The sequence below is a fragment of the Gossypium hirsutum genome, chromosome A03, assembly GCF_007990345.1.
Source record: "Gossypium hirsutum isolate 1008001.06 chromosome A03, Gossypium_hirsutum_v2.1, whole genome shotgun sequence".
Classification (NCBI taxonomy): domain Eukaryota; kingdom Viridiplantae; phylum Streptophyta; class Magnoliopsida; order Malvales; family Malvaceae; genus Gossypium; species Gossypium hirsutum.
The window spans coordinates 267,481-289,023 of NC_053426.1; the positions used below are offsets into that span (position 1 = coordinate 267,481).

The 21,543-nt window shown below is 31.9% G+C and overlaps 2 protein-coding genes across 7 annotated transcripts; one reads left to right on the forward strand and one right to left on the reverse strand.

Annotated features, from left to right (window-relative positions):
• Nucleotides 1-439: 439 nt before the first annotated feature.
• Nucleotides 440-5,262, reverse strand: LOC107942022 (homeobox-leucine zipper protein HDG5). 3 transcript variants are annotated; one of them, XM_041104474.1, is made up of 12 exons: nucleotides 5,127-5,262; nucleotides 4,580-4,754; nucleotides 4,344-4,486; nucleotides 4,135-4,252; nucleotides 3,553-3,735; nucleotides 2,740-3,186; nucleotides 2,551-2,649; nucleotides 2,257-2,475; nucleotides 2,006-2,174; nucleotides 1,652-1,920; nucleotides 1,305-1,400; nucleotides 440-1,226 (listed from the first exon to the last, which is right to left on the reverse strand). In XM_041104474.1, the coding sequence occupies exons 2-12, from the start codon at nucleotides 4,712-4,714 to the stop codon at nucleotides 810-812; spliced, it is 2,295 nt and encodes a 764-aa protein (XP_040960408.1). In that variant the 5' UTR covers nucleotides 4,715-4,754; nucleotides 5,127-5,262; the 3' UTR covers nucleotides 440-809. The 3 variants fall into 3 exon arrangements, with proteins under 3 accessions (XP_040960408.1, XP_040960411.1, XP_040960412.1); XM_041104477.1 differs by having other exon boundaries at nucleotides 4,580-4,749; nucleotides 5,127-5,258; XM_041104478.1 differs by having other exon boundaries at nucleotides 4,580-4,744; nucleotides 5,127-5,205.
• Nucleotides 5,263-15,986: 10,724 nt separating this feature from the next.
• On the forward strand, nucleotides 15,987-20,818 carry LOC107942018 (homeobox-leucine zipper protein HDG5). Of its 4 annotated transcripts, none has more exons than XM_041104483.1 (12): nucleotides 15,987-16,146; nucleotides 16,521-16,695; nucleotides 16,790-16,932; nucleotides 17,024-17,141; nucleotides 17,542-17,724; nucleotides 18,091-18,537; nucleotides 18,628-18,726; nucleotides 18,802-19,020; nucleotides 19,093-19,261; nucleotides 19,347-19,615; nucleotides 19,884-19,979; nucleotides 20,059-20,818. In XM_041104483.1, exons 2-12 carry the CDS (start codon nucleotides 16,561-16,563, stop codon nucleotides 20,473-20,475), a joined length of 2,295 nt encoding a protein of 764 aa, XP_040960417.1. In that variant the 5' UTR covers nucleotides 15,987-16,146; nucleotides 16,521-16,560; the 3' UTR covers nucleotides 20,476-20,818. The 4 variants fall into 4 exon arrangements, with proteins under 4 accessions (XP_040960417.1, XP_040960423.1, XP_040960420.1 ...); XM_041104489.1 differs by having other exon boundaries at nucleotides 16,531-16,695; XM_041104486.1 differs by having other exon boundaries at nucleotides 15,989-16,146; nucleotides 16,526-16,695.
• The last annotated feature ends 725 nt before the right edge of the window (nucleotides 20,819-21,543 follow it).

The window sequence follows — 21,543 nt, forward strand, 5'->3', positions numbered from 1 at the left end:
ACTAAATATTTATATTTTAACAATTTACAAACTCAACTCAGTTGACTCAATCCAAAACAAAATTTCACGACTCTGCTGACAATTGAATCGTTATAAAAATTTAAAAATTAAATTTTGTCACACCATGATTATGGAATCTCCAAGGAGACTCCAAAGTCATTAACTCTATAAACATTCTGCTAATGGATTACGCTATTTGCTCCTCAGATATAAAAATTTATTAAGTTAAATTGAAAAAATAAGTTAAATCCCAACATATATATTTTTTTAAATTTCACTAATACAAATATAAATACCTTTACTATATTAGTATTATAGGATAACATGTATATATCAATGGATATTTATGGTTGCTATTGGATCATGCAGACCAACGGATTTCTTCTATTAGTATACGACAGTTTATTTGATAATCTAAACTTCAGCATAACAAAAGGACTAAAATCATAATACGATCAGCCCAAATGATTAAGTCAAATACTTAGGTTTATTATAACTAAAAAAATTTAACAAAAAAAGGGCAAGAAAGCTGAAGTCAATACCCGAACCACCCACCCTTGCTAATTGGTGGCCTTTACCATTAAAAGCAAAGGGTCACAATTGGTGCGCTCTTGACTTCACCTATACCCCCCCCCCCCCCCAAAACCAAAGTTTTCAAATTTAACCCTCCATCATCATTACACTCTTTATTTACCACAATAAAATTACTACAAATCCCAGTGCATGATTTTCAGTAAAATTACCAATAACTTCCTCAATTAGTTAACAAAATTAAGGATGTTATGGGTAATTCACCACTCCCCAACACCCTATTTTTCTTTACCATTGTCACCTTCATTGCAAGACCCGATGCAGTTGTTACTCAAAGCACTGCTGATTTGTTGAACGGTGGTGCATAAATGATTGTTAATGGCAGCAATGCTCGACAGATTGATCTTTGCCGATGGTATTGTGCTGGCTAGAACTTGAAGTCCGACGGTGAGTAAACTTCCTGTTGTAATATTATGCCCATTTGCTTCGTCTTTACACCCACCATCATTCATCAGTTCCATTGGGGTTATAAAAAAGCCTAAGGGAAGCAATGGGATACACGACGGGTCCTCGCCGCTCATCGCCAGCTGAACGGAATCCACCCCTACGGTTGAGTACACGATGAGGCTGCCGGATTTGTTGGTGCAGCTCTCTTGTAGCATTAGGTCTACGTGTTGTGATGAGTTGCTGGAAACCTGTGCATTTGAAGGTTATAGGGTTTTAGTTCCATGTCGAAAAGGGGGGGGGTGTTGTAGAAAATTGAAGTGAATTACGTTGATTCTAAGGAGTGAAATGCAATTTCCAGGATGGGAACCATTAGCAATATGAGCCACTTCATGTAACGCATTCCCATTTGATAGCACCTCCAGCTGCATCATAGTATATTACCAAGTTTAGCATCATAATACAACATGCCAAAACACCTACATTTATAGAAAATATATGAAGTAAAATGGGTGTTTTTACATCATCTTAAATAGAATATATTTACTAGCAAGTATTATCAATTTGATTTTAATAGATAATATAAAAGCATAGAGTGAAATTTAAAGTAGAGGGGTTAAATTCGGAATATGAGTATTGTAGAGCAAAATTAAACCATAGAAAAAGTAAATGGAACCTGAGCTCGGCGGCGTTCATCCCTCAAAAGATCAAAGACATGGTGGTGAGGATAAGGCAGCCAAGTGGTGGACACAGCACAAAGAATGAGTCCATTGGGTTGACCTGCTTCACTCACTTTCCTTGTGGTGATTCTAACAGTATCATCGGAGGAATCAGGAACAGCTGTCCAAACCTGACCACTGCAACTGCTGATGTTCACACAGAATGTTCTTATCATCCTTTGGGACAGTCTCATTAGATTCTTCCTTGCTTCTGGTGATGGTATCACTGTTTGTGACAACGATATTGGTGTAATGTGAATCTCATGGTATTGAAAAACCAAATAAAAAAGACATGACAATATGTTAACAACCTCCAATGTCGGGGATATTAGTGGCCATGAGACTAGCAATCCTTTCGCATTGTCTCTCTAAAACAGCTAACCAACGATTTGCTCCAAATGCCATCCCACTGTGTACGAAGTGGCTGAATATTTGATGGATTGGTTTCTCTTCTATCTCTGCATGTTCTACCCACGTTACCTGCATATTTTCAGTATGCAAAAGTTATTCAATTTTAAAAAAAAATCTCAACATAAAAGTTCTAAAAATCGAATGGACGCACCCGTGAGTAGCCATTAGGCATGTCTTGAATCAAACAACCAGAAGGCCTTCTTTTGTATAAAGGAAATGATGTTTGTAAACTGTTATGAAAGCCATCGAGTGGGAAATCAACGATTGCCCAATGCGTTTCATCTTCTACATTTTGTTGTTGGCAATATCGTAGGAAATATGCCTCTCGCGTGGGCACCAATGGCGACAGCACATGCAATTCAGCATACATCTGCACAAATAAAACAATATTAAGTCGGATTATTACAATAAAAAATTGAATTAACCTTCTGATACGAGTTGATACCAATTGAAGGCAACCGTTGGTTCCCGAAACACCTTGTGATATAACTTGAACACATTTGGCTCTAGCTACTAATGAAGGAAACAGCTCCATCCATTTGTTCTACAATAAGGAGAAAACACACAATTTAAAGCGATATTGTTGCAATTAACTATAGTATTATATGAAATTATAAGGAAATGGGAAGCTTACGGCATCCACAAATGCATCTACCAAAGTAATGCTATTCATTATAACCACTGAACTATCACGGCTAGCTTCGGTCCTGAATTCACTTGAGCGTTGCTTCAGATTTAGTGGCCAGTGGAACATTCGGGAATGTTCGTCGAGGTTAAGCACTTCCTTCCCGGTTTCGTTGTTACGAACCCAAAGGGGTTCGTTTGTTCGACACATCTTCACGAGTTCATCGGTGGCGGACATAGCGAGTTCCATTGCAATAGTTTTCTCCTCTTCCATTAAGATGAGGTTGTTATTGTCGGGATAAGAGGGTGTTTCGGACAAGATAGGAGGAGGCATAGGTTCAAGGAATTGTCTTGTATTTATGTTCATGTCCAATTCTAATGAAGGTGGCATCAATGCACCCATTGTTTGAATTGGCCGACCAATGTAGCGTGAAGCTATAGCGCACACACGTTCCAACTGTCCAAACATATATTATATTGGGATAATATATATAATGGTAAAAGTATAATGGACATCCTTACAATAAGAGTTTGATTGCATTTTACTCACTCTATTAAAAAATTAGATAAATTAGTCATTATACATTAGATGAATGAACAAATTAGCCTTTTATGTTGAACAAATAATCAAGGCATGTGTACCTTATGCTGACATAAAGGGATCAATTTTTAACAATAAAAATGAGTGAAATTTTTAGCAAAAGGACTAGTTTGTTTTTTTATTTTATGTATATGGATTAATTTTCTCATTTTTTAAGTAGTGAGAGTAAAATGCAATCCAACTCTTATATATAGAGAAAAGTAGAAATGTTGATGAAATAACCTCTTCACCAAGCCGAGCATTCTCAATACGAAGTTCATCAAAAGAAACCCCACCAGGCACAGGTGGACCACCACAATTTGGACAAACGAGTTTACTGAGTTCAGCTTGTAGCCTGTAAAACTCGCTCTTCAAAGAATCATTCTCAGCTCTAAGTATCACATTCTCCGATCTATCTTGTTGAGCCTAAGCATTGAAAAACCAAAAGAGTGATAATGTGTTTAAGAGGTCGAATGAATGAATTTAGATATTAAGTGTAGTGAGAAGCACATGAGCAGGTAAAGGAGTTTAATGATGAAACCCCAGTAGTCCATATTAATGAATTACAGACTGTATAGTTTACAGATATACAAAGACTAACACAGCAGTGGAGTGGCCCCAAATTAAATAACATCCTTCCTTTTCTGCTCCTACCATTTTTCTCTAATAAAGGGTATAGCTGTTTAGGGTTTTAGCTGGTTTTCATGCAAATGCCATCAATGCTTTTTCCTCGGGACTCGTTTTTTTCTGTTTTGTGTTAAATAAAGATTAATTATGATGTGCTTACCATTTAAAACAGCAACGCTAAACAAAACACGGTTTTACCTTCATCTGAGTACGCCGGTTTTGAAACCAGAACTTGACTTGTCGTGGTTTCAGGCCAAGTTCTTGACTCAGTTTCATCCTTTGTTTGTCATCTGGATGAGGACATTCCTTAAAAACACTGCAAAAAACACCAACACCAACATTCTTCTTTAAAAACACAAAGATTTCTTAGAATTATATATATATTTTTTAAAGAAAAATGAAATTACGCTTCCAGTTCTTGGATCTGATGAGCAGTGTGTCGGTGGTAACGTTTCTTCTTCAATGGCTGCTCAGTGGTTTCTTGTAATTCACTTTCGGAACCACTTTTCATCTCCTCTTTTCCTCTCAACAATGACCCATTTTCTTCTTTCTATTAAAATATATAATAAAAACATAAAATAAATGTTTTTTTTCTCTGCCTGTAAACAACATGAAATAACAAAATAAAATAAAAAAAACTTACAGGGATCATAGGAGGTAAAGGCTCCAAAGGCAAGTAACTGAAATTAGGGTTTTGAAATGTTGATGTAAATAAAGTTTCTGAAGACACCACCAGATTCCCTCCCATTGATGAAATAGCTTCACAATCTCCATACATTTTTCTCCCTCTTTTTGTTGCTCTTACAGTCTTTGCTTCACTTGAAACGCATTATATATAAGCAAATATGTATCGCTCCATATATATACATATATAAACAAAGAATTATTGGGAAGAAGACAGCAACATATAAGAAAAGAGCAAATTATATAGTCTAAAATTAAGTGCTAAAAAAGGTAAATGATGTGATCTTTTCCAAAATGAAAAAGACCACTGCTTCAGCTTCAAAAAAAACCAAAAATTAATATAAATTAAATTAAAGAAAAAAACTACCCAAAAAAGTTGAATGAAGGTGGCTTTACAATATACAATGAAAACCCACCATGAACCAAAGCTTGAGAAATTAAACCAAGCACAAGAAAAAAAAAATGAAGACTAAAATAATAAATAATAAAAATGTAGGAATAAATACCACAACTAATGTTGTCGGTGTTTTCTTTTGCAGAAGAAGATGAAGAGAAAAAGAAATCTCTCCCTCTAGTTCTTTTCTTTGCTTTCTTACTTTGATTTGTATACCTAAAATAGACACTCACAGCTCTCTCTCTCTCTCTCTCTTGCTTCTTCAAATCATATTTTGTTCTTAATTGCATTGCACATCCTTTATTTTACTGTCCAAATTTTAAATTTATTTTAGAATTCCAAAAAATAATTAATTAAGTCCTTAAAATATGAGTAGGGTCTGCTCATTAGCCTAGTTGTTGGCTTGGATTGGATGTGAAACTGAAACTAAAAAAAATTGATAGTGGAGCATGTACAAAATATGTGGATCAATTTGTAAAGATTTTGGAGGTCCCTATATTAGGATTTAGATTTCATTTTGTCCCCTTTACTTAAGAAATAATTAAATTAGTCCATTAGATCAAAGAGTAAACAAGCCATTTCTGTTAAAATTTCATCCATTTCTACTTTTAAAAATTAACTTAGTTGATGGAATAATCAGTCAGTTACACGTGACGTGTCATGTGTACCTTGTGCTTATATAGAGAGACTAGTTTTTACGGTAGAAATAAGTGAATTTTTAAACTAAAAGAACCCCTTTGCTCTTTGATCTAACGTCTATGAAGTAATTTTCCCATTTTATGAGTAAAAAAATACAAAAATGCAATCTAACTCATCGTACAAAGAGCTCCATGATATTGTTAGTGTACTTGTGGCATGGGATAACTAGGATATTTTAACTTCAACTCCAAACAGCACTTAAAACCTAAATTGATAGCTAAACTGAGAGAAGAAGGACTTAATTGATATAAAACATAAAACTTAGAAAACTGAATTTGAAATATTTAAAATCTAAAGTACAAATTAGAAACATTTAATGCAATTAAATACAAATATTAATACAAGGATATTGTAACTGCGGTTTCAGATAAATCCAAATTTTATTACAGTCTGATCCTCTCTTCCATACGTTTCCCAAAATGAAAAAAAATAATAAAGTAATTGAAAGTCAAACATTTTTCTAAATTGATGTTTTCCTTAATACACGCACATGCCTATATCGTGAAGTTAAAGTTCCTCTGATTTTGATTCCTTATTTACTTTCACGCTCTCTTTTCGCGTACGTTATTTTTGCTATTGTAGTTTTTTTTACTTGGGTTGAAAACGAAGTCAAAAAGAAAATTTTAGGAAATAAAATGTCAACGTTGTCAAATGATCCTAGCCGTCCATTAGGAATTTTGGGTAGAAAATGTCAAACGTAAAAGGATCAAAGCCGTCCGTTTCTTTTAGAAGTGGACCCCACAAAAGAAATAAAAGTTAGTGAATAATATTAAATATTATTAACGAGTTAATAAATTTAAAAATTCTTAAAATAAATAGAATAAATTACACTAAACTATTAATATGTTTACGTTTTAATAATTCACTTTCAAAATGTCACAAAATAGCCATTGAATTACTCGAAAATTTTCATTTAAGTCACTAGGAAGTTAAAATCGTCGTTGTACAACCTTTTCTGTTTGTATCACATGTACCAATCAAAAGCTTTCCTTTCCTTTTTTTTTTCTACACTTTAGTTTTTTTTTTCATAAAACAATTTTGAATTTAGCAAATTTGCAAACTAAAATCCAAACAATTTTTTTCTTCGATCTTTGATACTAACCATTAGATCGACTTAGATCTAAGGCATGTTCTTTTACTTGTCGATAGGTACTAATCCACTATACCAATCGTCGTTTAGAACTCGCTAGCCAAACTTCTTAAAAAAAATTAACAACTCAGTGACTTGAATAAAAGACCTTTAAATAGTTCAGTGTCTTAAATGAAAACTTTTGAATTGTTTAGGGACCATTTTGTAACTTTTGAATTTGAATGACTAAAACATAAACTTACTAATGATTTAACGACCTTAAGTGTAGTTTACCAAAAAATATATAACTATTATATTTTACCAGGTGATATCTTGTGGTTTATTGATAGCTTATAAATTTATACATGGTTAATGCATCAAATATGTAAATGGTGAAGTATTATTGAAAATGAAGTCCTTTTGTCAAATTTTGTTATTAGTTCCTTTGCTATGTATAAGTTGAGGGTTTAGTTTTTATGCTTTAATTTAGTTATTATATTTTTTGAATTTTGAAATTTCAATCCTGACCAAGTAGTAGTTGTTGAATTTGTTCTCTCTAGAGTCTTACGCGACAAACATATCACAAGTATAATGTCACTCTAGCTTGCTATATCCGTTTATGAATTTAATCACTTGTGATGTTTATAGTGTGACATACCTAAATCCTGAGTGGATGGTAGACTATGTGTGTGTGACTTAAACACTTTGATGTAAGTGAAAGCCTAAGTTCAAATAGAAAAAGAACCGAAAGCCCATGTGTTTGGTGTATGACTTCTACAATATGTAGCATCATTCACAACAGTGAAATTCATAGCTCAAGATAATGGTAAAGGATATATTGCTATAAAATAACGGAGTAGTTCGTGGAACAAGAATAATAGAGAAGATCATTTGGTTGAAAGTTGAGAACAATGAATGTTTGTTAAGCTAAAAACACATGTACGAATTCGGTTAGGGTTTATTGTTATAAAACATCACAAACATGTCATTTTTCAAAATTTTAATTTTCTGTTATGCAAGAAAATCGTTTTCAAACCAAAAATTTTCCAACAGTTTTCTAATGAACTGATTAGAGATGTAGTTGATGTTAAACTAACAGAGAGCATGAAAAATTCCCTGGTTTCTCCTATAAATCAAGAGGAGATTAAAGCTACAATTTTTTTTTGATGAATATTGGTAGTAAGACTCCTAGACTAGATGGGTTTTCAACAAAATTTTATGCCTGGTGATGAATGTATTATATGGATTATTGAATTTGGCAGGTCTTCATGGAGTGTTTGGCTATCATCCTATGTTCGATATTTAACTTTTTTTTGTTGATGACCTTTTGGTATTCACTAAGGGCAACTCATAATCTATCTTGGCAATTGGAAATGCATTTGATTTGTTCTATAAAATATCAGGGGGTTTTAGTTGAATTTTTTCAAAAATGAGTTATATAATGGAGGGGTTGGCTCAGATGAGTTGTTTTCAATTGTGGAAATTACTGGGCTAAAGATTGGAACACTCCTAGTGCATTAACTTAGGGTTTCACTTATTGCACAAAACTTGAAGAGTGGGAATTGTGATTCTTTATTGGAAAAGATTACTAAACACATTTAAAGTTGGGCTTCTCAATGTTTATCTTATGTTGACAGACTTCAACTTATTCAATATATATGTTTTGTTTAGTATGCAAAACTTTTGGTGTCATATTTTTCTTCTTCCCTCTAAAGTTATTAAAAAGATGAATAAGTTGTGTAATTCCTTTATTTGGAAAGGGCATGAGCTTTTTGCTAAAGGTGCCAAAGTTAGTTGGGATAAGGTATATTATCCTAAGGCAGAAGGTGGTCTCGATTTTAAGAAACTTTCGATTTGGAACAAAGTTTTCATGATGAGATGTTTGTGGCTTATCCTAATCAAGGTTGGCTCTTTTTGGGTGGCTTGGTCTAAGCTATATGTCATCAAGGGTCCAAATATTTGGCAAATGCAGTCTCTACCTAAGTATAGTTAAGCTTGGAAGAAGTTTTTAAAGCTTAAGGATGTTATGTTGAATTTATGGGTTCTACCAAAGCATATAAAGCTAATAGAATCCGGGAAAGAACTGGAAAACAACTTAACAAAAGTTCTTGGCATATAGTGGTATAGGGGAGCCCTACAATTCCACGACATGCATTCATCACATGGTTATACAAACCTTTGGAGAACTACACCCCAAAAGCTAGCTATTGAGGTTAGAGAGCCTAAGTCCATATAAATCCGACTAGGAAATCCCTTATTTTCTTATGTGGGATCCAAGTCTCATTCCTTGCAATTGGCATATAACAATCCACCATGCTTCGTAGCCTCGTCACCCATGCGAACTAGCTTTGCGCTAGCTTAATCTAGCCTCAGGCGAACACTGCAACGTCGTCGTCACCACCCACACCACACGATTGCAACTGAGAAACATGATGACTGACTCTGATACCACGTGATATAAACCTTTGAAGAACCACCCTAAAAGCTAGCTATTAAGGTTAGAGAGCCTAGATCCATATAAAACCCGCTAGGAAATCCCTTATTTTCCTATATGGGATCCATGTCTCATACCTTGCAATTGACATATAGCACAGTCCAAGACAAGTTACACAGTCAAACTGATACTTTATGTTGTTTGTGTGACATTAAGGATGAGTCGAGTAATCATTTATTTGTTTCTTATTTGTTTTCTAACTTGCTTTAGGTGAGAATTTTGTTGGCATGTGGGGAGTTTTTGTGGCATTAATCTTGTGCTAATATACTGAACTAGGTTTTGGAGTATGGGAAAAGGAAGTCCCTAGAAGTCACTATTGTAAAAGTTTCTTAGAATGCTTTCATTTACTATGTTTGGCAAGAGAGGAGTGAAGATTGCATGGAAAGTCATCAAGGCAAATTCAAATTCTTTTTAATTAGATTAAAATTAATGTAAGGTTTGAGGGCTAGTGGTATGCTTTATTTTACCTATTATATAAAGCTTTTCTATTTTTTCATAGTTGAATTGAAATGTTCACTTATCCAAAAAAAATTTAAAAAAAATTGTGATGAATCCAAATTTAAAACAAAATAATTTTAACAAAGTTAATAGTTGGACTTGAAATTTGAAATCTGAAATGTAATGGACTAAATTTCTAAAAATGAAAGTACAAGGACTATATTTTAAATTTGTAAAGAGTACATAAACTTATAACGTATTTTAACCGAACTAGAAATCATAGTGTGAAGAAGTGATGGGCTTTGACCCTAGAGTATATGGTCAATCCCAAGTGACCATTTATATTGATCCAAGGCTTTGAATCATATATTATACATAAAATTGGGTGTTGTCCCAACTAGCCAAGATAATTATTGTCATGCAAATAGGTTGGTCTCTAGCTTGCTGAGGTAATGACTGTAGATAAAGATAATCCATAATTGTAGGAGTATTAGAGGAATAGTAATTATTGAACAAAAAAAGAAAAGAAAAAGAGTAACAGTAACTGATTTGAATAAATACACAAAGGGTGAAAGTGGAGTGGGTGAGAAATGCTGTACCAAAGTAAATGTTAGGGGTGGGGAGGGGGAACTGTAATTGAATATATGGGTGCTTGTTGGAACCAAAAGTCAGCAAAAAGCAACAGCCCATGAAATGTCACAGTTGTGGGACATTTCATCACTCCCATTTCGCATCAAATATATTTGGTACTTTTCATATCGATTTTATAGTTAAATTTTATGGATTTATGGCTATTATTCTCTCGATGTCTTCTCTTTATGAAGACAGTATATATTACTATTGTATTCAACACTTGTTATTAATGAAAAAATAAAAAAAATTAAGGGGCAATACAAGTTTGAATATTAAAGATGATATTTTTAGGAGGAGAAGTTACGAGCTTTGCACATAGATTGATAAACAAACATGAAAAATACAAAAATTTGAAAAAAATTAAAAAAAAAATTTTAAAGAGAAATAATATATAGAGTTTTCCCTCTTTATAATGTACTCGTTTATTTGTTAAAATTTTGGTACAGAGATGATTATTACGCACTTATAATAATATTTGATTCTTTTTATTTAATTTTTTTTAAAATACATAATGTATTAATAATATTAATTACTAATATTCAGATCATGTATTTAATAAAATTAAAAAAATATAATTCTATTTATTTACTTAATAAAATATGATTAATAGATTTTTATGTAAAATTTAAACATTTTATTGAAATAAAATTTTAACTAAAATTTATGATTTTTTTATTGCAATTATGAATAAAACTAATTTTACTAAAATTTGAGATAAGAAATTGTTACAAAGAACTGATTGAGTAAAATATGTAATCCATAGTTGATCACAATAAACTTTGATTGATATAATAAAATATTATCACAAAGGGTGGTTGTTAGTAAAATGTGGGGTTTTTCCCTAGATTTGTTGTGATTAAATTCAATGTTTGCAATGATTGATTTTAACATATCTGTTGTAACTTTAAAAAGACACATGAACATTAATAAGTAAGATGAACAAAAAAAAATCATATTGGGAAGTAAGGATAAAGATATTAAATTATAATTTTTTAATACAAGTAAACGATTACAATACAACAGGGAACGAAAAAAATGGTATATAAACACAGAGATCAAACCTTAGAATTCATGCTAAGGTGGATCTTGAAAAATTTTTTAGTGGGTCAAGATTAAATTATATATTTTTATGAGAGTTAAAATATAATTTCACCATTATATTGACTTTTATCTTTATGATTTTCAAAAGGATTAAATCAAAATTTTAACATTTTAGTGGGAGAAGTATGATTATAGTATACTATATATTAACTTAAGATTTTATAAATTTGAGGTCTAAAGTAGTGATTTTTTATTTTATTTTAAGGGTTATTTAAAAAAAATTGGGAAGAAATAGAAAAGAGAAAAGAGAAGTGAGGTTAGAGGGTGGCACCCCCTACTCCCCTTACATTGAGTGCATTGAATTTAGGGTATAGCTACACATTTATTGCATTTATATGATACAATAAGGTATAAGTTTGATATGTTAATTAAGTGAATCTCACATTAATTACTGCCTCATTCATAGTTTATTTATGTTGTACAATTCTACAACAAGGAAGCAAATATAATATATAGTTTTGTATGAGAATATATTATATAGTAATTAATTAGACCACCATAATTATCCACTTAGAAAATAATAATAATTTAATTTGTGTCCAACAGTACTCCACATTTATTTTATCAACTTATTTCTCATTCTCTGGTCATATGATATCATCAATGCCATTAATTAATTAATTAATTAAATACATGCATTAGCATTGAATATATAATAATAACTTGGAATCAATTACCTTCTCTATTATTATATAATAATAGCAACACACGTACACATCCACCCCCCAAGTGTTAACATTAAATATGGTCTCAATGTACTTTCTAACATTTGAAGCTTTAAATTCGTATTTATATCTGAATTTTTTAACATTTTTTATTTATTTGGTTTGAATTTGGTGAAGGTTATTTTGAGCTTAAGTTATTTGAGTTTACAATACGAGTTTTTCGATTTTTTTTTGTACTTTTTCAAGTCAATTAGGTTTTTCGAGTCTAGTAATATCAAGTTTGAGTTTATTTAAACCATTTAGGATTCAAATCATTTTCAACTTCAAATTATTAATTTTTTTATGGTCAAATTGATTTGATGGAGTTGAAAATTCAAATCATCAAATCATATAATTTCATAAAAGGAATCATGTTTATTTTTATCTTTTAACACCAAAGGTTGTATTACCATTTCCTCATTTGGTTTTGAGCTTCATAACTCTCATCATGTAAATCCAACATCCTTTTTTCATGAAATTAAGTATATTTATATAGGAAATTTCCAAATTACAAAAATGTCAAGTGTATGTATCTAAAAGCAATGATGAACAATCTAATATATGAATGCAATTACTCATTTGCTCAACTTTTGAATCAGAAGTATTAATTAAAACGTCTAATGTTAAATCGAGTGGTAAGTAATTTTATAAATAAATAAATCTTTTATTAAAGGATTTAATTTAACTTAATTTCGATTTTAAATAAAATCTAATATGATTACTAAATACCTAAAAAAAGTAGCTATTGCTTTAATGAAGTTGTTTAGTAAATTCAGTGTACCCTAAAAGGAAAAAAAGGAAAAGAAGATAGAGAAAGAAAGAGGTGGTCCTTGTGATGAAGACACCCTTGGATTTTAGCACAAATGGTCAAAACCCCATTTATGTCTTCACATTTATGCCAAAGTCTCCCTTCCCTTTAGATTTAATAATTTGTGTATATACTTATGATGTATAAATATGATTATTATATATTAGAGGTAGAATATAATTTTTGAACCTTCAATTTACAAATTACTTCTATTTTGGTATTTGTATCTTTTATGGTCCCTAAATTTGAAAAATATAAAAAGTTTAATGATGTGACGCTACGAGATTATATTATATCATCACTTAAAAATTAAAAAAATTACATAATTTTTCAGGTGATGACGTGGTATAATCTTAGAGTGTCACATGTAGTATTCTGATAATCTGATTAGTGGTTGAACCGATTAGACCATTGGTTCTTGATTTAATCAATTTGATTGATTTGAAAGTTATATCAATAATGATTAAATAAAAAAAACCACTTTTTAAATATTAAACTAGTTCAATTATTGTTTTTTGTCTCAGTTTTGAGCAATTTTCAATTCAATCGATTCTTGGTCCAATCAGTTCCACTGACCAATCCAGTCATGTTCCAAGAATATTGGTTACATCATCAAAACTTGATGAAATCTAAGTTCATGTACCAAAGTGGACTTAGTAAAAAGTTCAAGGACCAAAAATTAGATTATCCCTAAAAATAAATAAACTTTAGTTAAATCGGTAAAATTAAGCCTTTAAAAAAATGATGATTTATGTTAAAATCTTACTTTGTATTGATTTAAATTGTTTTTTTATGTAAATTTTATATAAAATTATAAAAAAACAATCTCAAAATAATATTTATTATTTTATAATTTTTTTAATAGTTTATTAATTAAATTGAGACATATTTTATATAGCATAGATATTAAATGTGTTGTTATATAAAAATATATTAATGCATCACTTACACTTTCCTTAAAATTTTGCTAAAAAAACTATGAAACTATTAATTAATACTTGTAAGGAGGAGTACATTACTCACCTAAATCCACTCAAGTTTGTATCCTTTAAGATTCTTCACTTACTTTTTTATGTCTTAAATATGTTTATATTTAATAAACTAATAAAACATAAATTCTTCATTTATTTTATTCTTTTTATATTTTAAATTATAGTTGTTAAATTGATTAATTAAAATAATTTTTTAATATATAATTGAAAATAATAAATTGACAAGATATTACATATATGATAATATGTGTTTGCTCTAATAAATTTAGCGACTTTTGTTTCTTCGGATTAAAATTTTAAAAAATTAAAAATTAATTCAACAGAAGGATTTCATTTACTATTATATTTATTTAATAAATTTTAAATTTATTTATTAACTTGTTAATAATTATTTTAATATTGTTCACAACTTCCATATTTTTTTCCTGGGACCCACTTCTAATAGAAACGGACGGCTTTGATCCATTTAGCCTTTGACATTTTCAACTAACAATTCCTAATGGACGGCTGCGGTCGTTTGGCAACCTTGACTGTTTTCTTTACTAAATATTTCGTTTTGACTTCGTTTTAAACCAAAGTAAAAAAAAAGGTAAATTACACACAGGTTACTAAACTATTAGTAAGTTTATATTTTAATCACTTAACTTTAAAAAGTTATAAAATGATCACTAAACTATTCAAAATTTTTTATTTAAGCTATTGAGCAGTTGAAATTGTTTTTATCTCCAATCCTCGACACTGATTGTTAGATTGGCTTAGATCTAATGTATATTCTCTTACACGTTGATGGGCATTGATCCACCATATCGATTGTTGAATTGTCCTATAGAGCTCGCTACTTGAACTTCTAAAAAAAAAAACTTAATAGAAAAGTGACTAAAATAAAATTTTTTGAATATGTAATGACTTATAAGAAAATTTGTGAATAGTTCAATGATTATTTTGTAATATTTTGAAATTAAGTAACCAAAATGTAAACATACTAATAGTTTAGTGAGTTGGAGTGGAATTTGACAAAACATTTACAATAGCAAAAATAACGCACGCGAAAAGAGAGCGTGAAAGTAAGGAATCAAAATCAGAGGAACTTTAACCTCACGATATTGGCATGCGCGTGTATTAAGGAAATTTAAATTTAAAAAATGTTTTGACTTTCATTTACTTTATTTTTTTTCATTTTGGGAAACGTATGGAGGAGAGGATCAGACTGTAATAAAATTTGGATTTATTTGAAACCGCAGTTACAATATCTTTGTATTAATATTTGTATTTAATTGCATTAAATGTCTTCTAATTTGTACTTTAGATTTTAAATATTTCAATTCAGTTTTCTAAGTTTTATGTTTTATATCAATTAAGTCCTTTTTCTCTCAGTTTAGCTATCAATTTAGGTTTTAAATTGCAGTTTGGAGTTGAAGTTAAAATATCCAAGTTATCCCATGCCACAAGTAAAGTAAAAGTATCATGGAGGCCCTTGTACTATGAGTTATATGCAATTTGCTCTTTTTACTCATAAAATGGGAAAGTTAGTCATAGACGTTAGATCAAAGAGTAAATTGGTGCTTTTGGTTTAAAAATTCACTTATTCCTACAGTTAAAAACTGATACCTATATATCAACTTGAGGTACATATAGCACGCCTAGTGTAACTGTCTGATTATTCTATCAACTAAGCTTGTTCTTAATAGTAGAAATGGATGAAATTTTAACATAAAGAGCCGATTTGCTTTTTAATCTAATTGACTAATTTGCCTATTTTTTAAGTAAAAAGGGCAAAATGTAATCTGAATCCTGGTATAGGGACCTTCAGAATCTTTATATTTTGATCCACATCCACTATCATTTTTTCAGTTTCAGTTTCACATCCAATCCAAGCCAAGAACAAGGCTTATGAGCTGATGATAGAATTAATACGATACTTATATTTTAAGGACTTAATTAATTATTTTTTGGAATTCTAAGATAAAATCAAAATTTGGACAGTAAAATAAAGGATGTGCAATGCAATTAAGAACAAAATATGATTTGAAGAAGCAAAAGAGAAAAGAGAGAGAGAGGGGACAGAGCTGTGAGTGTCTATTTTAGGTATACAAATCAAAGTAAGAAAGCAAAGAAAAGAAAAGAACTAGAGGGAGAGATTTCTTTTTCTCTTCATCTTCTTCTGCAAAAGAAAACACCGACAACATTAGTTGTGGTATTTATTCCTACATTTTTATTATTTATTATTTTAGTCTTCATTTTTTTTTCTTGTGCTTGGTTTAATTTCTCAAGCTTTGGTTCATGGTGGGTTTTCATTGTATATTGTAAAGCCACCTTCATTCAACTTTTTTTGGGTAGTTTTTTTCTTTAATTTAATTTATATTAATTTTTGGTTTTTTTTTTGAAGCTGAAGCAGTGGTCTTTTTCATTTTGGAAAAGATCACATCATTTACCTTTTTTAGCACTTAATTTTAGACTATATAATTTGCTCTTTTCTTATATGTTGCTGTCTTCTTCCCAATAATTCTTTGTTTATATATGTATATATATGGAGCGATACATATTTGCTTATATATAATGCGTTTCAAGTGAAGCAAAGACTGTAAGAGCAACAAAAAGAGGGAGAAAAATGTATGGAGATTGTGAAGCTATTTCATCAATGGGAGGGAATCTGGTGGTGTCTTCAGAAACTTTATTTACATCAACATTTCAAAACCCTAATTTCAGTTACTTGCCTTTGGAGCCTTTACCTCCTATGATCCCTGTAAGTTTTTTTATTTTATTTTGTTATTTCATGTTATTTACAGGCAGAGAAAAAAAAACATTTATTTTATGTTTTTATTATATATTTTTAATAGAAAGAAGAAAATGGGTCATTGTTGAGAGGAAAAGAGGAGATGAAAAGTGGTTCCGAAAGTGAATTACAAGAAACCACTGAGCAGCCATTGAAGAAGAAACGTTACCACCGACACACTGCTCATCAGATCCAAGAACTGGAAGCGTAATTTCATTTTTCTTTAAAAAATATATATATAATTCTAAGAAATCTTTGTGTTTTTAAAGAAGAATGTTGGTGTTGGTGTTTTTTGCAGTGTTTTTAAGGAATGTCCTCATCCAGATGACAAACAAAGGATGAAACTGAGTCGAGAACTTGGCCTGAAACCACGACAAGTCAAGTTCTGGTTTCAAAACCGGCGTACTCAGATGAAGGTAAAACCGTGTTTTGTTTAGCGTTGCTGTTTTAAATGGTAAGCACATCATAATTAATCTTTATTTAACACAAAACAGAAAAAAACGAGTCCCGAGGAAAAAGCATTGATGGCATTTGCATGAAAACCAGCTAAAACCCTAAACAGCTATACCCTTTTATTAGAGAAAAATGGTAGGAGCAGAAAAGGAAGGATGTTATTTAATTTGGGGCCACTCCACTGCTGTGTTAGTCTTTGTATATCTGTAAACTATACAGTCTGTAATTCATTAATATGGACTACTGGGGTTTCATCATTAAACTCCTTTACCTGCTCATGTGCTTCTCACTACACTTAATATCTAAATTCATTCATTCGACCTCTTAAACACATTATCACTCTTTTGGTTTTTCAATGCTTAGGCTCAACAAGATAGATCGGAGAATGTGATACTTAGAGCTGAGAATGATTCTTTGAAGAGCGAGTTTTACAGGCTACAAGCTGAACTCAGTAAACTCGTTTGTCCAAATTGTGGTGGTCCACCTGTGCCTGGTGGGGTTTCTTTTGATGAACTTCGTATTGAGAATGCTCGGCTTGGTGAAGAGGTTATTTCATCAACATTTCTACTTTTCTCTATATATAAGAGTTGGATTGCATTTTACTCTCACAACTTAAAAAATGAGAAAATTAATCCATATACATAAAATAAAAAAACAAACTAGTCCTTTTGCTAAAAATTTCACTCATTTCTATTGTTAAAAATTGATCCCTTTATGTCAGCATAAGGTACACATACCTTGATTATTTGTTCAACATAAAAGGCTAATTTGTTCATTCATCTAATGTATAATGACTAATTTATCTAATTTTTTAATAGAGTGAGTAAAATGCAATCAAACTCTTGTTGTAAGGATGTCCATTATACTTTTACCATTATATATAGTATCCCAATATAATATATGTTTGGACAGTTGGAACGTGTGTGCGCTATAGCTTCACGCTACATTGGTCGGCCAATTCAAACAATGGGTGCATTGATGCCACCTTCATTAGAATTGGACATGAACATATATCCAAGACAATTCCTTGAACCTATGCCTCCTCCTATCTTGTCCGAAACACCCTCTTATCCCGACAATAACAACCTCATCTTAATGGAAGAGGAGAAAACTATTGCAATGGAACTCGCTATGTCCGCCACCAATGAACTCGTGAAGATGTGTCGAACAAACGAACCCCTTTGGGTTCGTAACAACGAAACCGGGAAGGAAGTGCTTAACCTCGACGAACATTCCCGAATGTTCCACTGGCCACTAAATCTGAAGCAACGCTCAAGTGAATTCAGGACCGAAGCTAGCCGTGATAGTTCAGTGGTTATAATGAATAGCATTACTTTGGTAGATGCATTTGTGGATGCCGTAAGCTTCCCATTTCCTTATAATTTCATATAATACTATAGTTAATTGCAACAATATCGCTTTAAATTGTGTGTTTTCTCCTTATTGTAGAACAAATGGATGGAGCTGTTTCCTTCATTAGTAGCTAGAGCCAAATGTGTTCAAGTTATATCACAAGGTGTTTCGGGAACCAACGGTTGCCTTCAATTGGTATCAACTCGTATCAGAAGGTTAATTCAATTTTTTATTGTAATAATCCGACTTAATATTGTTTTATTTGTGCAGATGTATGCTGAATTGCATGTGCTGTCGCCATTGGTGTCCACGCGAGAGGCATATTTCCTACGATATTGCCAACAACAAAATGTAGAAGATGAAACGCATTGGGCAATCGTTGATTTCCCACTCGATGGCTTTCATAACAGTTTACAAACATCATTTCCTTTATACAAAAGAAGGCCTTCTGGTTGTTTGATTCAAGACATGCCTAATGGCTACTCAAGGGTGCGTCCATTCGATTTTTAAAACTTGAATAACTTTTGCATACTGAAAATATTAATAAAAAAAAAAGTGCAGGTGACGTGGGTAGAACATTCAGAGATAGAGGAGAAACCAATCCATCAAATATTCAGCCACTTCGTACACAGTGGGATGGCATTTGGAGCAAATTGTTGGTTAGCTGTTTTAGAGAGACAATGCGAAAGGATTGCTAGTCTCATGGCCACTAATATCCCCGACATTGGAGGTTCTTAATAAATTGTCATGTCTTTTTTATTTGGGTTTTCAATATCATGAGATTCACATTACACCCATTTTATTGTCACAAACAGTGATACCATCACCAGAGGCAAGGAAGAATCTAATGAGACTGTCCCAAAGGATGATAAGAACATTCTGTGTGAACATCAGCAGTTGCAGTGGTCAGGTTTGGACAGCTGTTCCTGATTCCTCCGATGATACTGTTAGAATCACCACAAGGAAAGTGAGTGAAGCAGGTCAACCCAATGGTCTCATTCTTTGTGCTGTTTCCACCACTTGGCTGCCTTATCCTCACCATCATGTCTTTGATCTTTTGAGGGATGAACGCCGCCGTGCTCAGGTTCCATTTACTTTTTCTATGGTTTAATTTTGCTCTACAATACTCAAATCCCGAAATTTAACTCCTTTACTTTAAATTTCACTCTATGCGTTTATATTATTTATTAAAATCAAACTGATAACACTTGCTAGTAAATGTGTTCCATTTAAGATGATGTAAAAAAATAAAAGATTAAAACACCCATTTTACTTTATATATATTTTTATAAATATAGGTGTTTGGGTATGTTATATTATGATGCTAAACTTGGCAGTATACTATGATGCAGCTGGAGGTGCTATCAAATGGGAATGCCTTACATGAAGTGGCTCATATTGCTAATGGTTCCCATCCTGGAAATTGCATTTCACTCCTTAGAATCAACGTAATTCACTTCAATTTTCTACAATCCCCCCCCCCTTTTTCGACATGGAATTAAAACCCTATAAGCTTCAAATGCACAGGTTGCCAGCAACTCATCACAACACGTAGACCTAATGCTACAAGAGAGCTGCACCGACAAATCCGGCAGCCTTGTCGTGTACTCAACCGTAGACGTGGATTCCGTTCAGCTGGCGATGAGCGGCGAGGACCCGTCGTGTATCCCATTGCTTCCCTTAGGCTTTTTTATAACCCCAATGGAACTGATGAATGATGGTGGGTGTAAAGACGAAGCTAATGAGCATAATATTACAACAGGAAGTTTACTCACCGTTGGACTTCAAGTTCTAGCCAGCACAATACCATCGGCAAAGATCAACCTGTCCAGCATTGCAGCCATTAACAATCATTTATGCACCACCGTTCAACAAATCAGCAGTGCTTTGAGTAGCAACTGCATCGGGTCTTGCAATGAAGGTGACAATGGTAAAGAAAAATAGGGTGTTGGTGATTGGTGAATTACCCATAACATCCTTAATTTTGTTAACTAATTGAGGAAGTTATTGGTAATTTTACTGAAAATCATGCACTGGGATTTGTAGTAATTTTAATGTGGTAAATAAAGAGTGTAATGATGATGGAGGGTTAAATTTGAAAACTTTGGTTTTTTTTTTTGGGGGGGGGGGGTATAGGTGAAGTCAAGAGCGCACCAATTGTGACCCTTTGCTTTTAATGGTAAAGGCCACCAATTAGCAAGGGTGGGTGGTTCGGGTATTGACTTCAGCTTTCTTGCCCTTTTTTGTTAATTTTTTTAGCTATAATGAACCTAAGTATTTGACTTAATCATTTGTGCATGTCTAATTATGGTTTCAGATCATAGTCCTTATCAATTTTATTTAAAGTTAATTGTATTAAACATTTATAAATTATATCATTTATTTTAAGTTGGTCCATAATTTTTAAAATATTTTAATTCTATCTTTAAAGTATCATTCTTATATCAATAAAGTGTTTTTTGTTGTTATACCTCTATGTGTCCCCTCGTCATAAATGGACAATCCACAAGCTCAACATGTCCATAATGGCGAATCTCCTAATCCAAATGAACTTGGAGAATCTTTAACCATAGCAACATGTTGAACACTTATGGATCAGTTCATCATCGCTAGATGCACATGGGATTTCAAACTTATTGATAACTCAGTTGTTTTAAGAAGTCATATTTTAGAACATTACATCATCATTATTGTAAAGGAATAAGTTATAACTCCACTGTTAGTGAGCTCAGGGCACGTATTTCTTATATAAAAGCTCACCATAACATATGAGAACAAATTAAGACAGAGAAATCACCTTTCCCTCCCCCTCCCCCTCCTTCTCCTCCTATTAAGACCAATCTCCTAGGACATTTTATCACCATCCAATGGCTCTTTGCCCAATCGAGGGTGAACCACGACCATGGCATCCAACTCCTCCTCCTTGTTAATCTCAATGGTTAACAATTACTAAAATCATTAATTTAACTTTTAAATGTTAATAGCAGAAAATGTAACGGAAATATGTAAAAC